The sequence below is a fragment of the Phoca vitulina genome, unplaced genomic scaffold (assembly GCF_004348235.1).
Source record: "Phoca vitulina isolate PV1807 unplaced genomic scaffold, GSC_HSeal_1.0 scaffold81, whole genome shotgun sequence".
Classification (NCBI taxonomy): domain Eukaryota; kingdom Metazoa; phylum Chordata; class Mammalia; order Carnivora; family Phocidae; genus Phoca; species Phoca vitulina.
The window spans coordinates 1,507,302-1,533,037 of record NW_022589784.1 but is presented as its reverse complement, the minus strand read 5'-3'; the positions used below and the strand labels follow the sequence as shown (position 1 = coordinate 1,533,037).

General features: G+C 61.1%; 3 protein-coding genes across 6 annotated transcripts in view; 1 reads left to right on the top strand and 2 right to left on the bottom strand.

Moving 5' to 3' along the window:
• Nucleotides 1–11,249, top strand: part of JSRP1 (junctional sarcoplasmic reticulum protein 1) — a 12,243-nt gene extending 994 nt beyond the window's left edge. The window contains exons 2-7 of the mRNA XM_032394562.1: nucleotides 8,514–8,660; nucleotides 9,059–9,096; nucleotides 9,256–9,376; nucleotides 9,727–9,882; nucleotides 10,549–10,637; nucleotides 10,744–11,249. Coding sequence (XP_032250453.1) covers nucleotides 8,514–8,660; nucleotides 9,059–9,096; nucleotides 9,256–9,376; nucleotides 9,727–9,882; nucleotides 10,549–10,637; nucleotides 10,744–11,163 — 971 coding nt within the window. The 3' untranslated portion in view covers nucleotides 11,164–11,249. The remainder of the gene's footprint in view (nucleotides 1–8,513; nucleotides 8,661–9,058; nucleotides 9,097–9,255; nucleotides 9,377–9,726; nucleotides 9,883–10,548; nucleotides 10,638–10,743) is intronic.
• Nucleotides 11,250–11,541: 292 nt separating this feature from the next.
• AMH (anti-Mullerian hormone) lies at nucleotides 11,542–14,262 on the bottom strand. 2 transcript variants are annotated; one of them, XM_032394522.1, is made up of 5 exons: nucleotides 13,824–14,262; nucleotides 13,189–13,331; nucleotides 12,761–12,869; nucleotides 12,495–12,670; nucleotides 11,542–12,402 (listed from the first exon to the last, which is right to left on the bottom strand). In XM_032394522.1, the coding sequence occupies exons 1-5, from the start codon at nucleotides 14,260–14,262 to the stop codon at nucleotides 11,542–11,544; spliced, it is 1,728 nt and encodes a 575-aa protein (XP_032250413.1). The 2 variants fall into 2 exon arrangements, with proteins under 2 accessions (XP_032250413.1, XP_032250412.1); XM_032394521.1 differs by having other exon boundaries at nucleotides 11,542–12,427; nucleotides 12,511–12,670.
• Nucleotides 14,263–14,917: 655 nt separating this feature from the next.
• Nucleotides 14,918–25,727, bottom strand: SF3A2 (splicing factor 3a subunit 2). 3 transcript variants are annotated; one of them, XM_032394525.1, is made up of 9 exons: nucleotides 25,172–25,260; nucleotides 20,692–20,856; nucleotides 19,377–19,448; nucleotides 18,359–18,405; nucleotides 17,783–17,892; nucleotides 16,644–16,693; nucleotides 16,425–16,565; nucleotides 16,018–16,086; nucleotides 14,918–15,903 (listed from the first exon to the last, which is right to left on the bottom strand). In XM_032394525.1, the coding sequence occupies exons 2-9, from the start codon at nucleotides 20,815–20,817 to the stop codon at nucleotides 15,082–15,084; spliced, it is 1,437 nt and encodes a 478-aa protein (XP_032250416.1). In that variant the 5' UTR covers nucleotides 20,818–20,856; nucleotides 25,172–25,260; the 3' UTR covers nucleotides 14,918–15,081. The 3 variants fall into 3 exon arrangements, with proteins under 3 accessions (XP_032250416.1, XP_032250415.1, XP_032250414.1); XM_032394524.1 differs by lacking the exon at nucleotides 25,172–25,260 and adding an exon at nucleotides 25,517–25,727 and having other exon boundaries at nucleotides 14,919–15,903; XM_032394523.1 differs by having other exon boundaries at nucleotides 14,921–15,903; nucleotides 25,253–25,316.
• Between the last annotated feature and the right edge of the window lie 9 nt (nucleotides 25,728–25,736).

Here is a 25,736-nt window from a genome sequence, read left to right as displayed (position 1 = left end):
CCCTCCCCGGTGAACGCAGACCCCTCCCCGGTGAACGCGGACCCCTCCTCGGTGAACGCGGACCGTCCAGGCGGGAGTCCCGCTCCAGAAGGTTGGGAGCGTTTCCCGGTGGACCGGAATCGTGCAGGTCGTACTTCCTTTCATGGTTTTTACTTTTTAGGCACAAATAGAGGCTGGGGAGAGTTAGGTAGAATTGAAGCAACTCCTGGATGTTTTTTTGTCTTCACAATCCACGCCTCTCGTTTCATCTCATGTTTATTTCAATCTACTGTGTCCGTTTGGGTTGGAGACGCAAACTTTCCCCAAAGAGACCTTGAATGATTGCAAAACCCACAGGAGCTTACTCTCCGCACGTCCGCTGAATCCCTGTGTGTCTCTTAATTCCCTTCCAGGGGGAAATGCAGTGTTTATTATCATTCCAAGTAAAAATGTCTTATTTATAGCTTCCATACACACATTATGAAAACTCAACCAAAACTCTTAAGAACTGCATGTGTTGGACCAACCAAGGAATTTTCCTGGGAAAGAATATTTAATCCGTGACTTTGTTTAGAATTGCAGCCTGTGGTGAAAATTAAAAGCAAGTGGATCCTTAACTTTCCAATTGTTTTCAGTCGTCGTGCAGAGGGGCAGGCTTTCATCGCGGAGGCCCCTTCCAGCCCACCCACCCTGGGCTGCTGATGCCATGTCCTCACTATTTGTAGGATCGGGGTCTTTGTTATAATGTAGGCCCTGTCTTTTTGAGACTGGAAGAGACTCTGAGTTTTGAAATCTGGTTGGGTGGGGTTTTTTTTGTTTTTTTGTTTTTTTTTGGTTTTTGGGTTTTTGCCTCTTGTTGGCTCTCCAGCGTTTTGCGCAGATGAGTGATTCTGGGCCAAGAGTCCAGAATCCAGACCTGCCACTAGTCACTTGGTCAAATGGTGTCTACCCCCCATGCTGAGGCCAGGAAGTGACAGAGATCACAGCTGACCCTCAGCACCGGTGGGTTCGAGACTGCCCTGGCCCACTGCCCAGGAAGAACCTGGTCTGGTGAGATGTCCACCAGAAGTCCTTACCTGCCGGGGGCACAGTCTGGAGAATGAGGTGTAGCCCTCTTCAGCCTACAGGGAACCAGCCTCGAGAGACCCAAGACTCGGGTGGGAAGGGAAGGGTCCTTCTTCATCGACAGGCTTTGCACTGTTGCTGGCCAAAGCACTCTTTAATCTGGAATCATCGTGGGTGGAAAGGGGCAAAAATGTAGCCTCCTGGTAAAAAACAAGTCGCAGCAACTTGCAGAGAAGCAGAAGTGGGAGAGAAAGGGGGTGTGTGAGGGGTCAGGTGGGGCAGGGCATCTGAGTCAGGGAGAGTCGCTGCGGGGAGGGGGCAGGGCATCCGGGGGCTCCCAGCGCGGGGCAGGGGTGTGGGAGCAGTGTCCCTCATCCTCTTGAGGAGGCTGGGCTCTGGGTCTGGGGATGGCTCCCTCTGCCTGCTGTCAGGGAGGTGGGGGCGGCTGGCACAAGGAACATTTTCATCGGCTTTAGTGGCTGTGGGGGCGGGGCGGGGACCCAGGCGCCTGCCACCACCAGGATTGGGAACACCAGGGTTCAGGTGCTCCCACGGCAATGAATTCCCACCACGCACGGTCAGGCTGGCCATGTCTGGGAGCCGTCCTGGGCACTGTGGGGGGTGAGCACATCTCTGGTTCCCCCCACCACTCAGTGCCAGGAGCTCCCTCCCCCCGTCGTGACAACCACAGATGTCCCGAGACACCGCCCCGTGTCCCGCAAATGTCATGTTCTCCTTTCTCTGTCTACTCTGGGCGCACCTGTAAATGCCGAGTCTGTGAGGAAGGACACCTCCACTCTCAGAGGACCTCGTGGGGAGGAAGGCTCCGGGTCAGGTGCTCAAGGCAGCCTGCCCTGGCTGGGCTTGCTGGGGACCAAGAGAGAAACCAGACTGGTGGGATGGGCCTGTGAGAGGTGAGGGACCCCTAGACTGCAGGGTAGGAAAGAGGGGTGCCAGGGAGGGCTTCTTGGAGGTGGTGAGAGCTGAGCTGCAGGTACGGGACAGCAGAGGGTGTGGCGTGAGCACGTCAAGGAGGGAGAGAGCCCATGCCTCATGTCCGGGTGAAATCAGTATGGCGATTAGGTATCTGGGGGTGCCAGGGAAGCTGGGGGTCTCACTCTGATTTTTAAAAAGGAATTGTAGAGTATAGTTGGCTGAAAACAGCCACCCAAAACGTCCATGTCCTAGTTCCAGAACATGTGGGTGTATCACCTCACATGGTAAAAGGGACTTTGAGGTGGGAGCAAGTCATAGCCCCTGAGGAGGGGGTGACCCTGGGTTCCCGGGGGCCCGGCATCCTCACGAGGCCCTCACAAGGGGGAGGCAGAGGGTGGGAGTCCCAGAGATGGGCAGACCCCGTGCTGCTGGTGGTGAGGATGGAGGGGGGGCCGCAGGCCAGGAAAAGGCCAGAGCCGGGTCTCCCCAGGGGCCCCAGGGAGGACCAGCCCTGCCCGCGCCAGGGTTTTAGGACTTCCGAGCCCAAACAGTCAGAGAATCAATCCCTGTGGTTTTAAGCCACTAAATTGGTGGCCATCCATCACAGCGGCCCCGGAGAGCTCCCACGTGGAGTGAGGTGAACCTTGGGCGTCTGGGTCAGTGACAGCTGGTGGCGTGTGAATTTCAGCCAAACACACGGATCTCTAGTCCACGCTGAAGTGTTTCAATATCTACATCCGACTTTAAAATAAAACGCAGAAAGTAAGACGAGAGACGGGGCCGTGGACACGCGGCTGGAGCCAGACAAAGCGAGCACGGCAAACGTTACCGGTAGGATGGAGGCGGGAGGTGTGTGGGTGTCTGTCCGCTGGAGAAGTTCCTCAACCGTTTGGAAATTTTCATAATAAAACACTAAAGAGTAAAAACTGGAAGAAGCTCGAAGCTCCTGTTATCATGCCCAGCCTGGCCCTTTCTCCGATCTCAGCTCCCAGGAACAGAAAGGCAGGCCTTTGGACCGTGGACCAAGCCGCAGGAAAACAGGCAAGAACTGAGAGGTGTCAGCCAGCCCAGCAGCCATCTGGCCACGGATCCACACACACGCATCTGTGGCCGTGAGAGCACGGGACCACAGGCCACGCTGGTGGCATCGGGACAACGTCGCAAACGCGCGTTGGAAGCCCCCGAGGGGATGGATGACACAGACGTGAGCAGGGCTTATCTCAAAGGCGCGAACCGTTCTTCTTATCTCCTTTGTACTTTCCATGTTCGGGCTCCTGGATACACCCAGTGAGGCAAATGTTTCCGCAGAGGTTTCCTGATAGAAAGAAAACGGTCCACAGGCAGAGGTCAGAACACGAAGGCGTGGCTCTTCTATTTCCTGCCCCACGTGGCCCCCTCCTCTGTGTTCACCTAGTTTTACCTTCATTTCTACAGAATTTCTGTTGCTAAATACGAGACCCACGGGGCGCCCAGCTGGCTCAGTCTGTGGAGCGCACGACTCTCCATCTCGGGATTGTGAGTTTCAGCCCCACGTCGGGCGTAGAAATTACTTAAAAAATAAATAAATAAATAAAGCCAAGAGCAATAGATGTTCACTGAGGACACTAAATATATACGGGCATATTTCTTACCAGACCTTTCCTTTTGTGTATATTTTTAATATCTGTGTTTACACTCTATGTGTGGATATAAAATACTCCACATTATATACATTTTGATATATTTATATATTTACAAACACATATTTTACTGTATCTAATTTTGTAGTATTTATCTATATACCTTATTCTGTGTTATATTTCAGTGATAATTAATACTGTAGATAATATATTTATTCTATATAGCTTTATCTTTTTCTGGAACTCCTAACATTTTGTAACAGGTTTGATCAGATAGAATTCATATACTATGCAATAATCTCATTTATTTTATTTTTCTTTTTTTAATTTTATTTATTTTTTAGAGGGGGAGGGGCAGAGGGAGAGAGAATCTTAAACAGGCTCCAGCCCAGCACAGAGCCCCACATGGGGCTCGATCCCATGACCCTGAGATCAGGGCCTGAGCCGAAATCAAGAGTTGGTCACTTAACTGATGCGCCATCCAGGAGCCCCTGCAATAGTCTCATTTGAAGTGTACAATTCAGGGTACCTGGGTGGCTCAGTCGTTAAGCGTCTGCCTTCGGCTCAGGTCATGGTCCCAGGGTCCTGGGATCGAGCCCCGCAATGGGCTCCCTGCTCCGCGGGAAGCCTGCTTCTCCCTCTCCCACTCCCCCTGCTTGTGTTCCCTCTCTCTCTCTCTCTGTCAAATAAATAAATAAATAAATCTTTAAAAATATGTTTAAAAAATAAATAAAAATAAAAACTAGCATCATGGGGCGCGTGGGTGGCTCAGTCCACTAAGCCTCTGACTCTTGGTTTCAGCTCAGGTCATGATCTCAGGGTCTTGAGATCCAGCCCCGTGGCGGCCTCTGCGCTCAGTGGGGAGTCTCCTAGAGATTCTCTCCCTCCCTCTGCCCCTCCGCACCCCAGCTTCCGCTCACCCGCACTCTCTCTCTCTCTCTCAGATAAATAAATAGATCTTAAAAAAAAAAACCAAAAACCTAGCATCGTTAGTGAACATCTGAACATCTTGTTTTGCAAACTACATTTTCTTTTCCCTTGAGAGTATGTTACAGTTTGGTGGTTCCGGGAAAGCTAAACATAGAATGACCCTATGACCAGCAATTCCAATCCTACACGTCTTCCCAGAGGGACTGAAAGCAGGGACTCCAAATACTTAGTACACGCATGTTCCGAGCAGCACGATTCACAACGGCCTAAGGTGAAGACAAGCCAATGTCCACCAGTGGACATATAGGTACACACAACACGGTCCATCCACGCACGGGAGCGTCCTGTGGCCACGGAGCGGGAGCAGGAGCCAGGCGCCCACACGCGCGGCCCCGGGGACGGACCCCGAGCCCACGACGCTCAGGGAGGGAACCAGACACGGAAGGCCACGCGGGGTGTGAGTCCACGTGAGTGACACGTCCAGAACAGGCTCAATTTTTTTTAAAGATTTTATTGAGAGAGAGAGAGAGAGAGAGAGAGAGAGAGCACAAGCAGGGGGAGGGGCAGAGGGAGAAGAAGACTCCCCACTGAGCAGGGACCCCAATGCGGGGCTCGATCCCGAGACCCCGGGATCATGATAGGAGCCGAAGGCAGATGCTTAACCGACTGAGCCACCCAGGTGTCCCCCGTGAGGCTAGTTTTTAAAAAAATGAATATGGAAGGGCGCCTGGCTGGCTTGGTGGGTAAAGCGTGTGACTCTTGATCTCGGGGTTGTGAGTTTGAGCCCCTCATTGGGTGTGGAGTCTATTTAAACAAGAGAAAAAAGAATCTGTAAATACTATTAAAACAAAAGTTAGACCTGCACCCGAGGAGGCCGAGTGGCTTGTAAACATCGGAAAGGGAGTGCTGGGTTTTGGAGGCCCACAGAGGGTGTTGGTTACACACGGCTCCCGCTGGAGGGGGTTAAATTGTTTCTGGTCACTTTGCGGGCGCCTGGGGGGCTCAGTCGGTCCAGTGTTCGACTCCTGATTTCGACTCAGGTCGACTCAGATCTCAGGGTCGTGAGATCAAGCCATTTTGGTCACTACCCATGGATATTTTGGTCATTGCCAGGCGAACTGGTATTTTAAGATCCCACATAAGCTCACAGGGCAGGTACTGTTGGTTCAACCATACTAAATGGAATTCACTGTTTTGGGGTTTGGGTTTTTTTTTTTTTAAGATGTATTTATTTTAGAGAGAGAGAGATCACAGACGCACATGTGAGCAGGGGGAGGGGCAGAGGGAGAGAAACTCTCAAGCAGACTCCCCGCTGAGTGCAGAGCCCGGCGCCGGGCTCGATCCCACAACCCTGAGATCATGACCTGAGCCAGAACCAAGAGTCGGGACACTGAGCCACCCAGACGCCCCTGGAATTCACTGTTATGTAACCTTGGGTTATCTTCACACATTTTAATAATAAAAACCACTTTTTCTTACGGCTGACTAGCCTGGTATATAAAGTATATCTCATAAAGCTGGTGTTAAGAAAAAAAGAATTGAAAGGAGGGATTCAAACAGGTATTTGCACACCTGTGTTCACAACAGCATGATTCACAGCAGCCAGAAGGTAGAAACACCCCAGTGTCCATCGATGGATGAAGGATACACACGGCGCGGTCTGTCCCCATGCGGGAACACGCTCCAGCCTCAGGAAGGAAGGGACCCTGACCCCTCCCACGACGTGGAGGGACCCCGAGGACACCGGGCTCAGTGAGAGGAGCCAGACCCCGAAGGACACATCCCGCAGGACCCCACTCCCAGGAGGTCCCCAGAGGAGTCCCGCCCACACAGACAGAGAGGAGAGGGTGGGAGCCGGGGCTGGGGCGGGGGTGGGGAGTCCGTGCTTCGTGGGGACAGAGTCTCTGTGTGGGGAGATGGAACGTTCTGGAGACGGAGGGTGGGGGCGGTCGCAGGACGGGGTGAGTGTGCTTCATGCCGCTGAGCTGTGTGCTTAGAAGAGATTAAAGTCATATATTTCATGTTCTATGTATTTACCACAATAAAAAAATTAACGCATAAAAACCCATGATGAACAAAATACCCACATTTTATATTTTATAAAGACAGGATCTGACACTGTAGTTGACCAAATTACTTCCTCTCCCCTCCAATCGCAGCCCTGTCGGATGCCAAGGAACAGATAAACACAGCGTGTCCCCCATGCACGGGAGTGTCCCGCGGCCACAAGCAGGAGCGAGGCGCCCTCACGCGTGGCCCCGGGGACAGACCCTGAGCCCACGACGCTCAGGGGGGAACCAGACACGGAAGGCCACGCGGGGTGTGAGTCCACATGGGTGACACGTCCGGAACAGGCTCATCCACGGATGGGAAGGGGGCTCGTGGGGGCCGGGGGCTGGGGAGGGGGTTGCTTCTGTGGTGACAGAATATTCTGGAGCTGACTGTGGTCCTGGAAGCACAGCTGCGCCCGTGGTTACGGTTATGGAATGCGGATTCTAGACGAGGAAAAAAGGCCTCTCGGCTGGTGCCTCGTGCCGGCCGGCCCGGGGAGCCCTCCCTCACGCCCCTGGTCCCGCAGGCCACCCCCCTGCTGCTCTGGGTGCAGGGAGGCAGTTGGCAGTTGGTTTCACCTCGGCGGAGCCCGGCCACCTTCAGGCTTCATAGGCCTGCTGACCGAATTCGAGAGAGGAAGCGAGTCGACCCTTTGTGGGGGCCCTCACCTCCAGGACCTGCTTCTCTGAGGCTCAGAGACAGGAAGCGACATCCCCAGGCCGCCGTGGCCAGCGGGGCAGTGGCTCTGTGCTGAAATGGGGGTGGGGTCACCCTCTGGCCAAGGCCCGGTCCTGCTGCAAGGGTGGGGGCCGCCCCAGCCGCAGTCCCCCCGCGGCCCTCCTCCCCTTCCCGCTGCGGCCTGCTCAGCGGATTGGCCCACACTGCTGCCTCCAGGCACCTGTTGCTGTCTGTCTTGGGGCCACCCTCCCCGGGCTCCATCTGTCCAGCGGGCTCACTGTGGCGGCTGTGGAGTAAGTGGGGCAGGGGGAGGCCTGGGCAGAGGTGGGGGTCCCTTGGGTCTGGGGAGGGCATCTCTGAGGTCCACGGGGGCCCCCGACTCTTGTGGCCGCCCCCCTACATACCTAAGGGCACCTGCCCACTGCCCATTTGGGCCCCTCGCGCAGTGCCCTGCTCCAGCCCCGGGGAGGGGTCACTCTTCCGACCAGAGATGTCAGAACAAGCCAACACCGGCAGCCAGGGGCATGGGGACCCCAAAACATGGCTGTGGGAAGCCAGCAGAGCTGGGTTTGACCACAAGCTGCCCACGACCTCTGGTGGATGGCGCTCCCTGGAGACTCAGTTTCCCTATCTGCCCTATGGGAGTAGAGGCCGTGGGAGGAGGCAGGGGCCCCAGCGCTGGGATCAGGAAGCCCCAGGGCCCCCCCGCTCCTGCCTGTGGTGGCCGGAGTGAGGCCGAGCCTGAGCTTCTGGACTGAGGGGCTGGGGGCTTGGGTGCCAGAAACGGCCGGCCCGCAAGGGCCGGCCCGTGAGGACAGTTCAGAGACCCCATGGGGGGCAAAAGCCTGGGAGCGGCCGGGCGGCAGTTCTGCCTGTTCCACTGGCCTCCAGCACTGGATAAAAATAGTGCCTGGTCTCAGAGAACCTGAGCCGACCCTGGGGCCAAGGGTTCTGGTCTGGGCTGTCTTAGCTCATCTGCGTGGGACCTTGGGTGGGTCCCAGCCCTCTCTGGGCCCCAGGGCGGGGGGGGGCAGCTGGGGGGAGCAGCTGGGCCACGCCCGCCCGAGGGTGACTCTGCCACGCAAAGGAGGTTCCAGGCAGAAGGACCACCAAAGGCTGAGCTGAGAGGTGGGGGGCCACTTCATTCATGTATAAGGGGCGCCCCCAGGTCAGGCCCGGGCCCACAGCAGGGGCTCAGCAAATGCAAGAGGCCTCTGACCAAGACGTCCCCTCTCCAGGCCTCCCCCTGCCCAGCCCCGGATCCGAGGTGCTCAGACGTCTCCATGACAACCAGGGCCTTGCAGGAGCTGGATGGAGGCCTGGGCAGCTGCCAAGCAGGCGAGGACCTCTCCACACTGGCTGACCCCTGCCCTGACCAGCCCCAGGAGGACAGGGCTCAAGGTACCCACAGGGGTGCGGGCCGGACGGAGCCCCCACCCCCGTCCTCCTGTTGAGCCAGGCGGCTAACCGGCAGAGACCAGGACTAAGACTCCCACGTTGAACTGGCTCAAACTGTGCTCCCCGTTTCCACCCTCTGTGTCCATTAGTGCCTTGGGGGATCTATAAGGAGCCCCAGGGACAGGGGTCCTGGGCCACGCAGGTCAGGACTCAAATCCCAGCTTGCCAGCAAAGTGCTGCGTGCCTTGAGGCAGGACTGCCCCTGAGCCTGTTTGCTTTCTAATCTGTAAAATGGGAGCGATCCCCCGCCCCGGCAGCAGAGCCCAGCAGAGGGTGGGATGGGCCTTAGGGGTGTGGGGGGGTGTCTCACGACCTTGACTCTCCCTCTTCTCCTCCAACAGCGATGCCCAGGCTGGCCGACTCTAGCGGCTGGCCCCATGTGAGTAGCCGGGGCCCTGGGGTTTCTGCCTGGGATGCCCCTGGAGTCAGGGACACGCTGGCCAAGGGGGTGGCTTTCTACACCCCATGGGAAGGGTCTGGGTTCCCTTGGAGGAAAGAGGGGAAGGAAACACCCCGGGCCACTCACGACTTCTCATAGGTTTCTCAAGCTGAGGGCAGCCCCACAAGCAGTGTGGATGCCAGGCCCAAGAAGACAGAAAAGGAGCCCGTGGCCAAAGTGGCCCCAGGACCCGGGAAAGAGAGGCTGAAAGCAGGAGCAGGTAGGTTTGCAGAAGGCAGGGGTGAGGTGGGGGAGTGGGTATGGCCCAGCAAGGGGGGCAGGGCCTGGGCTGGGTCCTTGGATCTGGGGGCGGGGACAGGGTGCAGTGAGACTGCTGGCGGGGTTCTGTCCCTGCGCCTCCAGCGGTAAGTGACAGGGCTGGAAGCCTCCGCTGGTTCACGGTAACACAGCGGAAGGTGCTCCTAGGCTTCAGCTCACCGCCTTCTAGAGTATTCTCCACATCCCAGCGAAGCTCTGAAGCTCGCAGGCTTAGCTCCCTGGCCCGGAGCCGTAGCCAGGCAGGGCTGAGCCCCTGGGGGCCGCACCCAGCCCAGCCCTTGCTCCCCGCAGCGCCCCGGAGCCCCGTGCGCAAGAAGGTGCAGGCCTCACCACCCCCGGCCCCGGCGCCGAGCGAGGAGCGGCCCTGGGGAGACCTGTCACTCAACAAGTGCCTGGTGCTCGCCTCATTTGTGGCGCTGCTGGGCTCCGCCTTCCAGCTGTGCCGCGGTGAGTCTGAGCCCCCCCCCGCCCCCCGGGACTGGCTGCACCTGGGCGCCCGCCCGCCCTCCCAAGGGAGCTCCTGTGCCCCCAAGGACTGGATCTGTGTGCCTCCCCTCCAGGGGCGGGTCTCATATACCTGCCCCCCGCCCCCCGCCGCTGGTCCCCTTCTCCCTGGTGTGGACTCTGTGAGGACTCCTTAGTCCCCTCACTGCCCCACCGTGCACCCCTGTGCAGCCACCGGCCTTGTGCGCCCCCAGGACTGGGCCTGGGCCCTCCCTCTGTGCGGGCTTTGGTGGAAAGCGCCTCCTCCCCCTTCCCCCACCGTGGACCTTCTCCGGGGCCCTCCCTCTCCCAGATCCGATCTTGGCGCACCTCTCTCCTCCCTGAGCAGGTCCTCACCCCCCATGGGCTCTGCCCCCCGGGACTGGCCCCGTGAGCCCCCTCTGGGTAGTATGCGCCAGGGAGCTCCTGCAGCCCGTGGAGAAACATGGCCAGCCCTTTTGCAACTGGAATGAGGGAGATTTGGACGGAAGGGGGCGCCTTAGCTGCGGAGGCCAGGAGCCTTCCCTTCTGGAGGCCGGGAGGGAGGGGAGAGGGAGCTCTGGGGGGAGGGCTGGGATGGCGGGTTTGGTCTGCGCTCCTCGGCCTGGGCTGACTCCCCTCCCCTCCAAGACGCTGTGGCTGGGGAGGCAGAGGCCCCTGCAGCTGTCCCTGAGCCGTGGGCACCTCCAAGCTCTGCGCCGGAGCGAGCATCAGCCCCGGTAAGTGCTTCCATTAGGGGACCACAGGCCCTTGGGGGGACGGGCCTGAGCCCCACGCAGGGCAGGTGTGCGCGGGCCCCACCACCTCACACCGCCGGCCTTGCAGTTGCACCCGAAGCCCAAGGCCTGGGCGCCCCCATCGGGACCTCGGGCGCCCCAGGTGGAGAAGGAGGAGAAGGCCGAGGTTCCAGCAAGCCGGGAGGGTGCAGAGAAGGCTGCCGGGGAAAAGCGCGCGCCCAAGGAGCCTCCACGCAAGGGGGAGAGGCCTCGAAAGGAAAGGCCGCGGAAGGAGAAGCCGCGGAAGGAGGTGAGGCCTCGGAAGCAGGAGAAGCCACCGGCCGCCAGGGAGCGCCGAGCAGCCCTACCCCGGCGCTGGGAGGTGCGCGAAGGGGGCCGTCGGCATGGGATGCAGGACTCCCGAGACCCGGGACACAAAAAGAGTCAGGCCTGGGACTCCCCGCGGCGCCCCGACACGGACCGGCCTCCCGGACGCCAGAAGCACCGCGCGGGCAAAGGGCGGGACTGAGCCAGGCCCGGGTCCCGGGACACAATCCTGGGACGCCCCCCAACCCCGTCGGTGGCCCCGCGGTTCAGCGAAATAAATTGAGTGCTGCCGCCCCAGGGTCGCCTGCTCCTTTGAGCCTCCACGCCGGCAGCTGCCCGGGCCTGAATGGCGGAGATGGTAGGTCTAGGCTGGGATGCGGGGTGTGGGCAGGAGTCGAGGCCGTGGGCGCCGTCGGGCATGGCGCTGCCCTCCGCGCCTGGGGAGAGCTGGCCAGGACGAGGCCCCCGCCTGTCCCCAAACGCACATACACATCAGCTAGTGTTTGCTGGTCTTTATTGGGGCGAGGATTGGGGTCTGAATAAATATGGGCGGGGACGCCACTGGCGGCCGGCGCGGGGGTCACCGGCAGCCGCACTCGGTGGCCACCATGTTGGGCACGTGGTGCGCGCGGATGCGCTCCTCCGACAGGCTGATGAGGAGCTTGCCGGCGTAGGCCGTGGGCACGCAGCAGGGCGGGCGCGCCAGGGCGGCGCCGCGGGCCTGCATCTTGAGCAGTAGCACCACGTGGCTGCCGTAGCGCGGGTTGCGGTCGGACTGCGGCCAGCCGCACGCGCCCTGGCAGTTGTTGGCCTGGTACGTCTCGGGGATGAGCACCGAGCGCTCGGCGCGCAGGTCTACGCTCAGCTCGCGCAGCGCGCACGGCCCGTCCGCCGCCCCGGCGCCCGCGCTGCGCTGTGCCCGTGGGGGCCCGCTGCGCTCGCGCCCCCGCCACTCGGCGCGCAGACCCTGCAGCGCCTTGAGCAGCAGTAGCGCGCGCAGTGGGTCACCCGGGCCGCCGGGGTCCCCCGAACCCCCGGGGGCCCCGGGGCAGAGCGCGAGCAGGCGCTCCAGCAGCGGCGTGGCGGCGGGGGGCAGCCCCGGGAGCCCGCGGAGCTCGGCGGCCGCGGCCCGCAGCTCGGCGGCCACACGATGCGCTAGGCCCGCGGCCCAGGGCGCGGACTCGGGGCCCTGCAGCGGCGCGGGGTCCCCGGCCGTGGCCGAGGCGGGTGGCAGCAGCAGCAGCAGCAGCGGCTCCTCGCCGTCGAGCAGGTGCTCCTGTGTCGCGGGGTCCGACAGGTTGACGAGGCCCTGCGGGAAGCCGGCCAGCGCGCCCGGGTCCAGGGCCAGGCGCGTTGGCGAGGCCTGGGCGTGGGGGCCCCGCAGGGCGCGCACTAGGCGCGTGAGCGTCTCCAGGAAGGGGTCTGCGCTGGGCGGTGGCTCCTTGGCCTGCTGCTCCTGGGGGAGCCTGCAAGGCGGAGTTGGGAGGTAGGAGCGGGTACAAGGTTCCTCCCCTCCTCCTCCCCCTCCCCCACCTGGGCCTGCGCACACCTGGGTGACGGGAAGGGCACTTGCTCCAGGAGGCCGTGTGCGGGCACTGGTGTGGGCCCGGGCAGTGGCAGCAGGAGCAGGGCCGGGGTCATGCGCGTGAAGCAGCGGGGGTTGGGGCCGAACAGCAGCTCCTGCAGCTGGGTGGTGCTCAGGGCTGCACCTGCATGGCCTGGCGTGACCCGGGGGCGGCTCAGTGTTTGGGGGCCGAGGGCAGCCCGCCCTTGCCAGGTCCCTGCCTTTGAGAGCCTACCGTCTCCTTGGGGCTGCAGGGTCAGGGTGACCCCGGGGCTCTGCCAGTCCCCCGCTGGGTGGTCCACGGCCAGCACCAGGTAGCGCGTGTCCCGGGACCAGCAAAGGTTCTGTGGAGACGGGGGCTCAGCCGAGCTGGGTGGGGTGAGGATGCCAGCCCTGCTCTGCCCGCTGCCCAGCCAGGACACTCGGAACCTTGTTCAGCACAGTTTAAAAACCCCATTACCCGGGCGCCTGGGAGGCTCAGTTGGTTGGCCGTCTGCCTTTCGCTCAGGTCATGATCCTGGGGTCCTGGGATCGAGCCCCACATAGGGCTCTCTGCTCAGCGGGGAGTCTGCTTCTCCCTCTGCCCGCCCCCCGCCCCCCCCGGCCCCTGCTGGGGGAGGGCTCCAGGAGGCCTGGGAACCGCCCCATTCAGTGCCCTGGTACCTGGGTGCCTGGCAGCCCAGTCCCGGTGACAGCGACCTCGGGGCCAGGCCCGGGGTACAGCACCAGCAGCGCCAGCTCTAGAGGACCGGCTCCTCCAGATGGGGGCGCCTGGAACTTCAGTGAGAGTGTCGGCTCCCAGGTCACTGTGGCCGGGACAGACAAGTAGGGACGACACCTGAGCCACTAAAGCCCAAGCCCCTCCCCGAAGCCCATCTTTCATTCCTGCAGGGAGAGCCCCCAACCCAACTGGGAGCCTTGAGGACCTGGTGGGAGAGGTCTGACACCCCAACGTGGGTAGCCCGGAGGGATGACCGGCTGCCACTGGTCACCCCTGACTCCTTGGGGTCTCTCTGAGGCCAGTGGCTCCCAGGGACAGGCCAGCTCTCACAGCAGGGACGCCTTGGCTGGACCGGCCCCACTCCCTTGGGCTCCGGGAAGTGCAGGCATGGACGGGTTTGGGAGCCAAGCTTTGGGGACTGAGAGCTGCACACAAACCTAAGGGCACCCGAGGCGGCTGGGGAGGAGCCTGGAGCAGGGGCTCTGGCAGCGCCCTATCTTGAGAGTGTGGCCATCTCCCTTCTCAGGAGACCGGAGCCAGATCCCCAGCCCAGCTGGCGCCGCGGCCCCCCACCTACCTTCCTCCAGGTGCAGCACGGCCAGCCGCCGCCCCGCGGGCTCCCCCAGCCACGCCTGCAGCTGCCGCAGAGGGAGCAGGGCGGGCTGCCCGGCGCTGGCGGCACAGACCCCGAAGGTGGCCAGGTCGCGGGGACCCCAGCGCGCCCGCCGCACAGCCTCGAGGAAGGCGTGCTCGTAGCGTCTCAGGGCCCCTGCCACCCGAAGCGGGGTGCTGCCCCTATTGCCCTTCTGGTCCAGGGTCACCAGGCACAGGGGGTCTTGTGGGCTGCCTGGCGGCCAGTCCCAGTCTTGGTGGAAGATGAGCCCCCCCGCGCCTGTGGCCAGCTCTCTGGGCGAGGCTGGGGTGCTGGAGCCCTCTCCTCCGGGGGCCCCGGCTCCCAGCAGGGGCCCCAGCACCCACAGCAGCAGGGCCAGTGGCCGGAGCAGCAGAGCCCGCATCCCGGCTGCCAGGAGGGGCTGGGTGGCTCTGGCTTCTGTGGGCGAGCGCCGGCTGTTTGTGCAGAGCAGCCCCTCTCCCCTCCTGGGATGTGACCTTGGGGACCAGTGCCGGGCGCTGCTCTCAAAGCCTCTTCTGTTCCCACCTCACTGCCTATCTTCTTACCCACGATACAAGGTGCAGCCTGTGACCAACTTGTCAAGCGCCTGTCCTTGACGAGGCTGTCCCCCCTGGGGGCGGGAGTGGGACGGGGGGGGGGGGGGGGGAGGGTCAGCCCAGACGCCCAACACCCCCGCGACGGGCGGGGGGAGGGGCAGGCCTGGACCAGGGCAGAGGGCGGATGCCCCAGAGGACCCGGCACCAGGCCGGATGGGGACCCCAAGTCTTGGTGCTCCGACCGCTGGGTGGGCAGGCCCAGGCAGCGGGTGGTCCCCCCGCTCAGCTGGGGCTCCCCGAGTGCTCGGTCACACTGTCCCCGACGACAGTGAGCAACGGCAGCTCTGCCCTCCTCACGAAGGAGCTCCCAGACCCAGTGCCCTCACCCACCAGCGTCCTGTAGGGTGCAGGGACACCCGACGGCCCAACCCTGAGCTGCCCCTGCGTGTGGTGGGGGAGCACGGCGGGTGTTCACCAACAGTGAGTGGGCACCCCCCCTCCTCTGCCCCATCGCCCCCCAGCCACCGACACAGCAGTGCAAGCCGGGCCTCGGGGGAGGCGTTTAATGAGCAGCGGGGACATGTCACAGCCCCGTACAAAAGCACCAAACTCAGCTCTGAAGGAAAACACAACACACCAGACTTGCCTGGAGAAGGGGCTGCCTTTCAGTTGGCTGGGGGAGGGGGAGGAATGTTCCCAGGGCCTTCGGAGGGCAGTGGGGGCCTCAGCATCGGGGGCATGGGAGTTGGGGGATGTACCCCAGGATTTGAGGGGTGAACTCCAGGAGGCTGGGGGTGGACCCCAGGAGCTGGAGGATGGACCCCAGGAGCCGATGGGTGGACCCCAGGAGGTGGAGGGTGGACCCCAGGAGGCTGGGGGTGGATCCCTGGGGCTGGTGGGTGGACCCCAGGAGCTGGTGGGTGGACCCCAGGGGCCTGGGGATGAACTGCAGGAGCTGGAGGGTGCACCCCCGGGGCCTGGGGGTGAACTGCAGGAGCTGGTGGATGTACCCCTGGAGCCTGGGGGTGAACTCCAGCAGATGGGGGAGGATGGACACCGGGAGCAGGTGGGTGGACCCCTGGGGCTGGAGGGTGGACGCCCGGAGTCGGTGGGTGGACCCCAGATGTTGGTGGGTGGACCACCGGTGCCGGGGGGTGAACCCCGGGAGCTGGGGGGTGGACTCCTGGTGCTGGGGGGTGGACCCCAGATGTTGGGGGGTGGACCCCTGGTGCCGGGGGGTGGACACCGGGAGCTGGGGGGGGCAGCTGGGGAGGGCCCGGAGGCCCTGAGGGTGCAGGCCCACTGGGCGGCATGGGTGGCAGAGGCAGGCCTCCCGGTGGTGGCGGGGGCAAAGACTCTGGCAGAGGCGGCCGGGGCGGCAGACCATTCATCAGGGGGGGTGGGGGTCTCTTCACCCCAGGAGGCCCAGCAGGGAGGCTCGGCGGGGCTGGTGGCTTCTCCATCTTGAAGTGAAACTGCAGGAAAAACTGGAAAGAAACAGAAAAGGCTAAGTGGGGCCTTTGAGGCCCTGGGTGAAGGGGCAGGCTGGCCAGGGCAGCCATCAAAGGCCCCAGAACTGCCTGGACCCTAGACTCGCTTACCTGCTTGGTTTCCCGATTCCAGTGAGTCCAGAACTTGCCTTCGGCCTTATCGATCTCCCTGCTGGGCACCTGCGGGGGGCGGGAGCTCAGTGGAGTGTGAGGTGCCAGTGTCCCAGGCAGGGGACAGGATTCAGTTTCCGGGTGACAGACTAGCCCCACTACTCAGCAAGCCTGCCACCCCGGGGGGAGGTGGGTTTGTGCTCCCATCTGTGTGGCCCCGGACGAGGTTACGGGAGCCCCGAGCAGCCTGGCAAGGAGGACCTCTTACTGCGAGGGGCACCCGGCCGCAGGACACCCAGCCTTCCAGAGGCAAGGACCCGCCGAGGGGGCACCTGTGGAGCGGGCTGGAGGCCAGGAACTGGCCGCTCCCCACAGTGCGGTGGATGTGGGGACCCCACGCGTGCTACCTTGAAGGCGATGGTCTCGTAGGGCTCGGCGGCCATGAGCAGATACTGCCAGCGCCGGTCGGGGGGCTCGATCCTCTGCTCGTAGGCGGACATGAAGCGGTGGCGGGGCATGATGCCCTCGGCGACCTCAGGGTAGTCAATCTGTGGCGACACGGCAGGTGGCAGCACCGCCTTTCAGGGGACCCTCCCCTCACGACCGGGCTCCAGGCTTCAACTTACCTGGAAGAGGAGGCTCTGCTGGCCCATCTCCGTGTCCCTCTGCTTGGTCACTGCAACACACAAGGGTCTCAAGTCCAGGCCAGCTTGTCGTCCCTGAAGCTAAGGCAGGGGTGTGGCCTCATGCCGCCCCCGAACAGGAGGGAAGGACACTGGGGGACCCATACTCGGGTGGCTGCCGCCCAGGGCCAGCAGAGTCCCTGCCTGAGGTCACGGGGAGGGGTGCAGGCAGGACAGTGGGTGCCATGGCCCTCCCCGGACGCCCGGGACAGCACCGGGCAGGAGCTCCAGACTGGGCACGCTGGGCACCTAAGGCCAGCGAGGTCTGCACCCCGGCTGCTGGGAGGGTGCCCTTCGCACGAGAGGTCTGCAGCCAAGCCTCCAGCAGCCATGCCCCCACTTCCAGGCCGCTCTCCATGCAGCTCCGAGGCACGCCGCACTCGGCCCCCCTTACGCCCTCAAGCGTCCCCCCGCTTTACTCAGGACAGACAACAGATGCCCTACTATGGCCAAAAGGCCTTTGACAGCCTCCCCACAAGGATCCTATCATCTCAACCCTAGCTTATGATGGAGACGTGCCCCAGGGCCTTTGCACTGCTGTGTCCTGCCTGGAATGCCAATCCCCCACATGCTTTTTCTACCTTTATTTAGGATATCTGCCTAATAGCTTCTTCTTTCTTTCTTTTTAACTCCCAGGACCACAGTTCTCTACATTCCGTTGAGCCACTTAACCAACTTTCTGGCAGGTGATCCAGGAATCCTCCTCTCTGCCCAAGGGTTCCACTGAGTAAGTGGTTTCTTACACGGACCCTTCCCCTTCTCCTCCCCCACCCCAGGGTCAAAGGAAAGGGACTCATGGCCCCTCATCCTCACAAGGCTCCCCAAACACCACGATAAGGCGCAAGGGGCCCAAGGGAGGCCCTGACACTGTGATGCGGTGGTTTGGGAAAGTTCACAGGAAAAGTGGGGCCCAGGGCACTAGTGATGGACCAGTGGGAGAGGCGTGGGCGAGGGAGGGCCCCTGCTTCGAAGAGAACAGCAGTCTCCATGGGGCTCAAGGACGAGGGATGGGGGCCGTGGCGAAGGGCTCATTCATGCCCAGCACCAGGGGCAGGCCAGACCACACTCCCAGACAGAATTACCTTTGTAGCCTGGGCGGCCAATCTTCACAAACTTCTTCACCTCCACCTTGACCTTTTCTGGCGCCGGCTGGGCGGGGGCCTCCTTGGCCTCCTTGGCGGCTCGCCGGGCCCTGCAGGTGGGATGGATATGGAGCTGTGGCCCCTGCCACACAGGCCGCCAAGGCCACAGGCCCAGGTGCTGGGAGCTGTCCAACCCCCACACTGACCTCGGAGTTTGTTTGAGAGGCCAGGGGTATAGGGGGGTTGGCTGGGGGTCACGGGGTTTGCATGAAATGGGGATGAGACAGACTTGGGGCACCCCTCTCTTCTTGTCCCCTTTCCCACTGTCCCTTACTAGGGAGTCTTATGTGAACCCTCACCTCGTTCCTCTCGTGTCCCGGAAGCCTGACGCTCAAGCAAGATCAGTTAGCTTAACCACTGCGGAAAAAGCACCTTCCACCTCCCCGGCATCCCCCCTCCACCGGCCCTGAGGCATGGCTGGGCTGGCTTGAGACCATCTCACACAGGGATGCAAGTGACGCCTCGTTTACCTCGGAGGCCGGACCCTGGGCACTGGAAGGGGCCTGAGGTACTCACAAGTTGGTCTGATGCTTCTTCCCTTGGGTATGTGCCAGGTAGCTCCCCTGCAGTGGGAAAAGCACACGGACAACTCAAGGTGGGTGGGGGCGGCCCGAGAGAAGAAGCCGGCCTCTGTCCACCAGGCCACTGCGGAATGAACAAATTCTATGGGGTTCATACAAAGCGGAATGAAACGCACACAGAGCCTAAGAAAGTAAGTCTACAAATGTCAGTGGTCACAGCGTGTGGGACACGGCAGTCTCGCTGCCTGCCGTGGGGGTGGGGGGGGCTTAGTGGACCTGGCTGGATGGTGGAGACCACTTGGCACCAGTTGGCGGACCCACAAGTGAACGTGCCCTGTGACCCTGTGTGTCTGTTCTGACTACGGCCCAGGAGACCTGTCCCCAGACAGCAGGACAGACTCTACGTATTTCTGGACCAGCACAGGGACACTGGGCCGCATCCGGGGATGTCTGTGGTCGTCACGCTCAGCACCCCCCAAGAATGGCCCGGCTCTGATGTCAGCAGTGCTAAGGGGGCAGACCCTGACATACGAGACTGGCCAATTCAGCACTACTTACACGCAAACTGAAAACCACCAGAACGTTAAACAGTGTGAAAAAGACAAACAAAATCTATTTGTTCCTGAATCAGGGCCAGGTGAGCACTTTTGAAACCATCATTGGGACGATCTTAAGTTCGCTGAAAGAGATGAGCTAGGGCCACATCAACGAGATCTCAAACCCTGGACCTAGACCGTCCGGGACTGTGCCCACCCCATGCCTGCAGGCACGCATTCACACGGAATCGGCACGGACGGTGGTCAAAGCAAGCGGACTGCAGGGAGCCCTGCACACCCAGGGCGGCAGCGGGCGCTGGGGGCACAGGCTGGTGAGTGAGCAGACCTGAGCCCCGCCGCCCCTGGCCACGCTCTGAACGACGTCCCAGAATTAACGGGGAGAGCACGATGGGACAGGGGTGGGATTGGCGGAGCAGCAGGACCCTGCCCGGAACGGAGAAGGCAGGGGTAACGCACCTCATTGTTGTGCAGGGTCAGACACAGCTTGCACTCGTACGAGCCCAGATGGTTCTTCATGAAATACGGGTCCTGCGCAGGGAGACACACTCCATTAGCAATCTCGCCCTGTGGTTCCCCGTCCCCTGTGAAGAGCCAAAGCCTTCCCTTTGTCCACAACGCACAGCCCTCCCTCAACTGGCAGAGAGGGCGGCTGCTTTCCTCCTTGGCAGGTGTTCTGAGGACAGAGGACTAGCAGCAGCCTGGGGCCCCACAGGGCCTTCTGAGGCAGCACTGTGGGGCCCCCTGGGATCCCGTGGACGCAGGCCACCTGGCAGCGCTGGGGGCCTACAATGCTGGTGCCTGGCCCCACGTCTGGGGCAGTTCTGGGCCTAGACCGCAGCAGAGCCAAAACAGCGCTGCTGGGTGCCCACCTTCTGGGCCGGGACAGAGATCTGTCACCAACCACGCCGGCATTCCAAGCACCACCGCACAAGCCAGGTGTGGGAAGAACAGAAGCAAATGGGTTAAAACAAAGGCCCACGGAGACCCTTGTCTGTGTGTGCGGGGGCTCCCAGGCCAGACCGGTGACTTTCCATGAACTAAGGCTGCAGAGTAAGTGCTTCTGACCGCAGGCATGGGGCAGACAGCTGGGGTTCAAACCCTAACTCCACTGCCCAGCGGCCGTGGCATCTTTGGCAACGACGGTCCTGTCTGGTTTCCTCCGGAGAATGTTAGTAGAACAGACCTCAGAGGTGAGGGCTCGACACGTCAGAGTTCAAAGTCTAAGTGGAACCATACGCTGACCGCTGGGGGTCACGCCCAGGGTGACTCTGCCCCCAGGCGACACTGGGTGATGTCTGGGCACATCTGTGGTCCTCACAACTGGGATGCTCCTGGCATTGAGTGGGTGGGAGCTGGGGACACTGCCCAGCTGCCAACAGTGCCCTAAATTTCCGAAGTGCCAAGGGGTAGACTCTGGTCTGCCCACAGCTGTGTACACCCAAATAAAATGTCGCCCTTTGCTACTTATAGCTAAAATATCAACTCACGTGATGCTACTGTGGCCCTTGCCACTGACAATGCTCCATGTCTCTGGTAAATCAAACAAAACCAAAAAACTTCGTGCAACAAAAGGTCCCTCTGAACAGCAGGAGCTGCTCTAGGTCAAGTTCCCTTGATTACAGACCAGGACCCCAAGGCCAACAGAGCTGGGCAGCAGGGCCAAGGGCAGCAGGTGCAGGGTATACTGAACTTGGCTCCATTGACAGAAGGGAGAGGGAGGGGCCACGAGACGGAGGGAGCTGCCCGCCCGCCTGCCCACGGTTCAGCCAACCTTGTTGATGTCGATGGTCTCCAGGGCCAGCTGCCGGAGGCGCTCCCTGCGGTCTCGGTTGCTCTCCGAGGAGGAGGCTACGCCTCCACTCCCGGTCTTTCCCCCGGGGCGATGCTGGAAGTCCATGGTGAGGGCGTTGGGGCTTTACCACACTGGTAGAGAGACCTGCAGGGCCAAAGGGGGAGGCTGTGAGAATGCAGGGTGCAGCCTGGCGGATGGGTCAGCTGAAGACCCTCTTTTTCAGAGCCCTCTTCCCTGCATATCTTCTGGGAGACTGAGGGCCCACGGTGGCCCAAGGACACACAAACCAGGAATGAGGATGAACAAGGACAAGTGTGGTGTCTATGAATGCCTGTGGGGGAGGATTGGAAAGGAAGCCAATGCCGACGGAGAAGTGTAAAAGCTCAGAGACCCAAAATGGCAACAGGGAAGAGACAGCCAAGTTCTCTCACCAAGTCTCACCTCCTTCAGGAAGCCTTCCTCGACTGCCCAAGCGCACGGTGTGCAGTCCTCTAAATTCTTTCTGCTCATCTCCACTCACTTCTCCCAAGCTAAATTCTACTTCTGTGGCTCAGCTGTAAATTTGCTGAAAGCAAGGAAGATCTCTATCCATCCACCTACCTACCTACGTCTTCTGCCTAATGCACAAGAGAGATTCAAGACCTCTTTTTGGCCAAAGCAGTCTCTCCTGGGCCTAAATAGCCTGGTTCCATTCCCTTGTTCTTTCACTCAGCTCAGACCCAACCTCCAGGTACCTCCCTCTGGCCTCCGAACACTTTCCTCTTGACTTGGTCGATGTCAGCCCCGGGCCCCTGGCTTACACCCACAGTATCTTTTATCTGTAGAGGTGAGCTCACAGGAACAGGGTCCAAGAGTGAATATGACCCCACAAAGATGTCCCCATTCTAATCCCTGAAACCCAAGAACATGGAACCATAAATGGCAAAAAGGACCTTGCAGAGGCAGGCAAGTCAAGGCCTTGAGGTGGGGGTGACCCTGGGTTTCCAGGGGGCCCGGCATCCTCACAAGGTCCTCACGAGAGGGAGGCAGAGGGTGGGAGTCCCAGAGATGGGCGGACCCTGCGCTGCTGGCGGTGAGGATGGAGGAGGGGCCACGGGCCAGGAAAAGGCATGAGCCAGGTCTCCCTGGGGTCCCGAGGGGAACACAACCCTCCATTTTATACTTAGAAAAATACTTAATGATTTATGTACTTATTTTAAAGAAAAAGAGAGAAGGGATGGAGGAGCAGAGAGGGGCGGGGTAAAGAATCTCAAGCAGACTCTGCACTGAGTGCAGAGCCTGATGCGGGGCTCGATCTCACAACCCTGAGAACACAACCTGACCCGAAATCAAGAATCGAACAGTTAGCCAACTGGGCCCTCCAGGAGCCCCCCTTTTATACTTCTGACGTCAAGAACTGCACGGTAATAGACTTGTATCATTTCAACCACTGACTCTGGTGCTTGGCTACAGCGGGAAAGGAACACGTCAGGGGCAGGCCAGCTCTGCCGTGGACCTGCAGTGGGACTCAGAGTCACCCCTAACTCCGTACGAATCCAGACCTGTCCCTGGCTTGGTTCTTGTTCTTGACGAGCACATGAAGCCCTCGCACCTGGGAACCAGCAAAGCGGCCTTCCGGATGGCTGCTGAATCAGGAACTTATACCCGTCAAGGGGTCGGACTTTTATTACACGAGTCCACCTGGGGCTGCCAACTTTTAAGTGTTGTGAGACAAAGTGTGAGAGACAAGCACCGCCCACTGTGGCAAGCACTCTGTGAAAAAGAATCTTTCACCCTGAAGAAAGCAGACCACGCTACCAGGGCCGCCCCGGCCAGAAACACCAGTGCGTCACCTGTGCCATCTTCCGTGAGACCAGGGAACACTGCGCCCCAACACCCCCGGGGGCCTGCAGCCGCAGTCTGCCCAGAGCTCCGTGGTGCCCGCTGCCAGACCTGGCCACAGGCTCCTCGGCGGAGGCCAAGCACTGCCTGCACCTGCTGGTGAAGCACCTGACTTTCCCTGCCGGAGACTCAAGGTTTCTGGGTGAAGGGACAGAAACTCCCATGGGGAGGGGGAGGGACGCCACCAGCCCTCTTGCCTCCCCCAGCAGCACAGATGCGCAGCAGGGATGGGGGATGGGAGATCTCTGTCCCACAGGTCCTGAGTCACTTACAGGCCTCCGCGGAGAGACAACACTCACTTCTCAAGGCCGTTACAGGACGGCGTTCACCTGAACAACGAAAACTGGGTGCTTCTGGGGGTAGGAGTGTGCTCTGAGCAAGTCAGCAGCCAACCAGCAGGTGGATGAGATCCTGCTCAGCGTCACTAGCGAAACCACGGTGGGAAGCCACCTCACTCAGATCAGGGCGGCTGTTCTCAAGAAGAAAACAAAGGCAGCGCATGCTCCCCAGTTCGGCCAGGGCTCGGGGCGACCTGTGTGCTCCCCTGTGAAGCAGGCGCTGATAGCTCCAGGGTCCAGGACAGAGACATACCCTCACTTCCTGTCACCTGTCGTACAGGTGACATCCCAGAACACCCCACTGACCCCAAGGGAGGTAGAACTACAAGAGTAACTCAGAAGGCAACAATGTTAACAGGGCCAAGAGTTCCCACCAGTTTGGTGAGGAGCCCAGTTCCTTCTTAAACAGGAGAAGGCCTTCGAATGCTGGTGGCTGGCTGGGGAACAGGCACCAGAAGTGTCGCAAAAACGGCCCACGGAGAGAGTGATGGGCTCAGGGAGACCAAACTCAAACGCTGAGCTGGTCACCAAGGTAGAGGGAAACCAGTAAGCCCTGGAGACCCAAGCTGCCAGTTACTGGTAGCCCACTGCACACAGCATCCCTGTCCCCCCCAGCAGAGCTCATCCCCAACAGGAGATCATGGGCCCAGGGGCCCTTGACTGGCTGCTTGGGTAGGTTGTAGTTTTATTCTCAGAAGAACCGGAACGAAGGGCCACCCCACTTACAGGGGCAGGGACAACGGGAGAGAGTCGGAGAGTCGGGGAGTGGAATGAAGGCCAGGCTGAAAAGAGGGAATGCCATCAAAACCTGCCCTTCCCCCCCACCTTGCCCAGAAGGTCCAGCTGGAGGCCCACAGCCCAGCCCAGGGGCACAGCATGAGTGCCAGAGACGGTTCTCAGACACTGACAGCTGGGGTCCCCCACACCCCAAAGAAAACACCAGCGTCTCCCCAGGCTCGCTGGGCAGTGAGGTTCACTAGGTGAGAAGCGGGGAACTCACACACACACGCAGAATTCCACATAACCCCCCCCCATGATGTCAGTGTCGTCCTTAATTACGGGGGGGGGGGTTACTACACCACCAAAGCACAACAGCACACCAAACGTCATCAAGGCGAGTCACAACCAGAACAAAAAAAAACCTTTGGAAAGTAATGATAGCACGATCCAAATAAAAAGCTGAATGTGAGCGCTTGGAGGTCCAACTTAAATCAATCTTTTAGAAAGGAGAAGAAAAAGTGGAAAAACAAAAGAAGAAAACCGAAATGAAATTTTGGAGCAAGAACAGCAAGAAGCGTGGAAAGTATCATCACAGAAGTACAAGAGTGCTCCCCAAAAGAGGGAAATAACCCAGGGCTGAGAGAATCTCCTCGTTCTGACAGAAACACGTAAAACGCCTGTCAATAAAAACAATCAGGACAGTTTACCACGCCCAGAAAAAACTTTAGTTTCTAGCAAAGAAAGAAAAAGACCAGGAACAAAAGGTGGGGAAACCAGGAGGGAATCCGATTTTTCAGAAGAGCACTGGAAACAAGGGGCGAGCAACCCTTTCCCAGCTTCAAGATGGATTTTTCACCCTAACTTCTGGTCATTCGGGGTCACAGACGACCAAGGACTCACACTCGGTCAGTCGGCCGAGGTCCTCAAAAGCCACCCCGCGATGCATCCCGACAGGACCGGGGAAAAGGAACACACGGCCGGACAGAACAGCCGCCCACTCCGGAGAGCAGCACAGAAAGTTCTGGACAACTGCTCGGCTGCCGCGCGACCGGGGCAGGTCTGCGGCCGGAGCGGGTGGAGGGGGAGAGCACGCGGAAGCCGTTTGTTTAAGGCTAGGGGGAAATACGGGCAGGAGGGTGAGGCGGTGAGAGCTTCGAGGGCAAGATCACTACCGGGCCGATAAGACCAGGCTACCAGGAGAAACGGAGACGTCGGTTTCGCGGGAGAGAAGAGCAGCAGGCGAGTGAACTCTGGCGGGGTCGCTAACACCGGTGCGACCCCACCGGGGACCAGCCAGGGCCAGCCCTAAGGACACAGGGGAGGCGCCGGGCCTCACCGACCCCTCCTCGGGGACCCCACAGCGGCGGGCACCGCGGCCCCCGCGCACCGCCACCCCGACCCGGCCCCGCTGGCCGCCCGCCAGACTCCCGAGGAGGCGGGACTCGTCTGGCCCGCCCGGAGCGCGGCCCGGGAGCTGGGGCCCGTGGGCGCCGCGAACCCAAAAGCCGCCCGGCCCTCACCCCGCGCCCCCGCCACAGACGCCCGTGGCCCACGTCCGCTGCGGTCCGGGTAAGCCAGGGCCCCGGGGCCGCGGTCCTCACCCCGCGCTCCTCCTCACTCCACGCCCGCCGCGGCCACGAATACGTTATGCGCACGCGCGTCGCGTGCTAGGGAAGCACTTCCGGGGGCAACGGGGGGGGTGGGGAAACGGCCTCCTATGTGCGCATGCCCGCTCTGCCCAGCGAGGTGGACAGCAGCGCCGGAGGCGCGAGGAAAGGGGGCGGGGCTGAGAATAAGGGCCGGTACTCGAAGTGCGCGTGCGCACCAGGCTCTCAACGCCTAACTCGCGCGGGGTCAGTTCTCACCGGAGGCCCGGCTTCCGCTCGTCGGTAAAGGGCGCCACCGATCGTGAGGGTACCTTCCTCTGTTCTCACCCCGGATCCAGCTTATTGCATGATTATCTATAACGACCGTCTGTGTCGTCTACTATCGCGTGCGCCCCACGCGGGCTTCGCTAAGCGCCGAGGCTCCCGGACGCCAGCGCCGCGCGCCGGCGATCCACAGGATGAGTGACTCGGGGGCGCG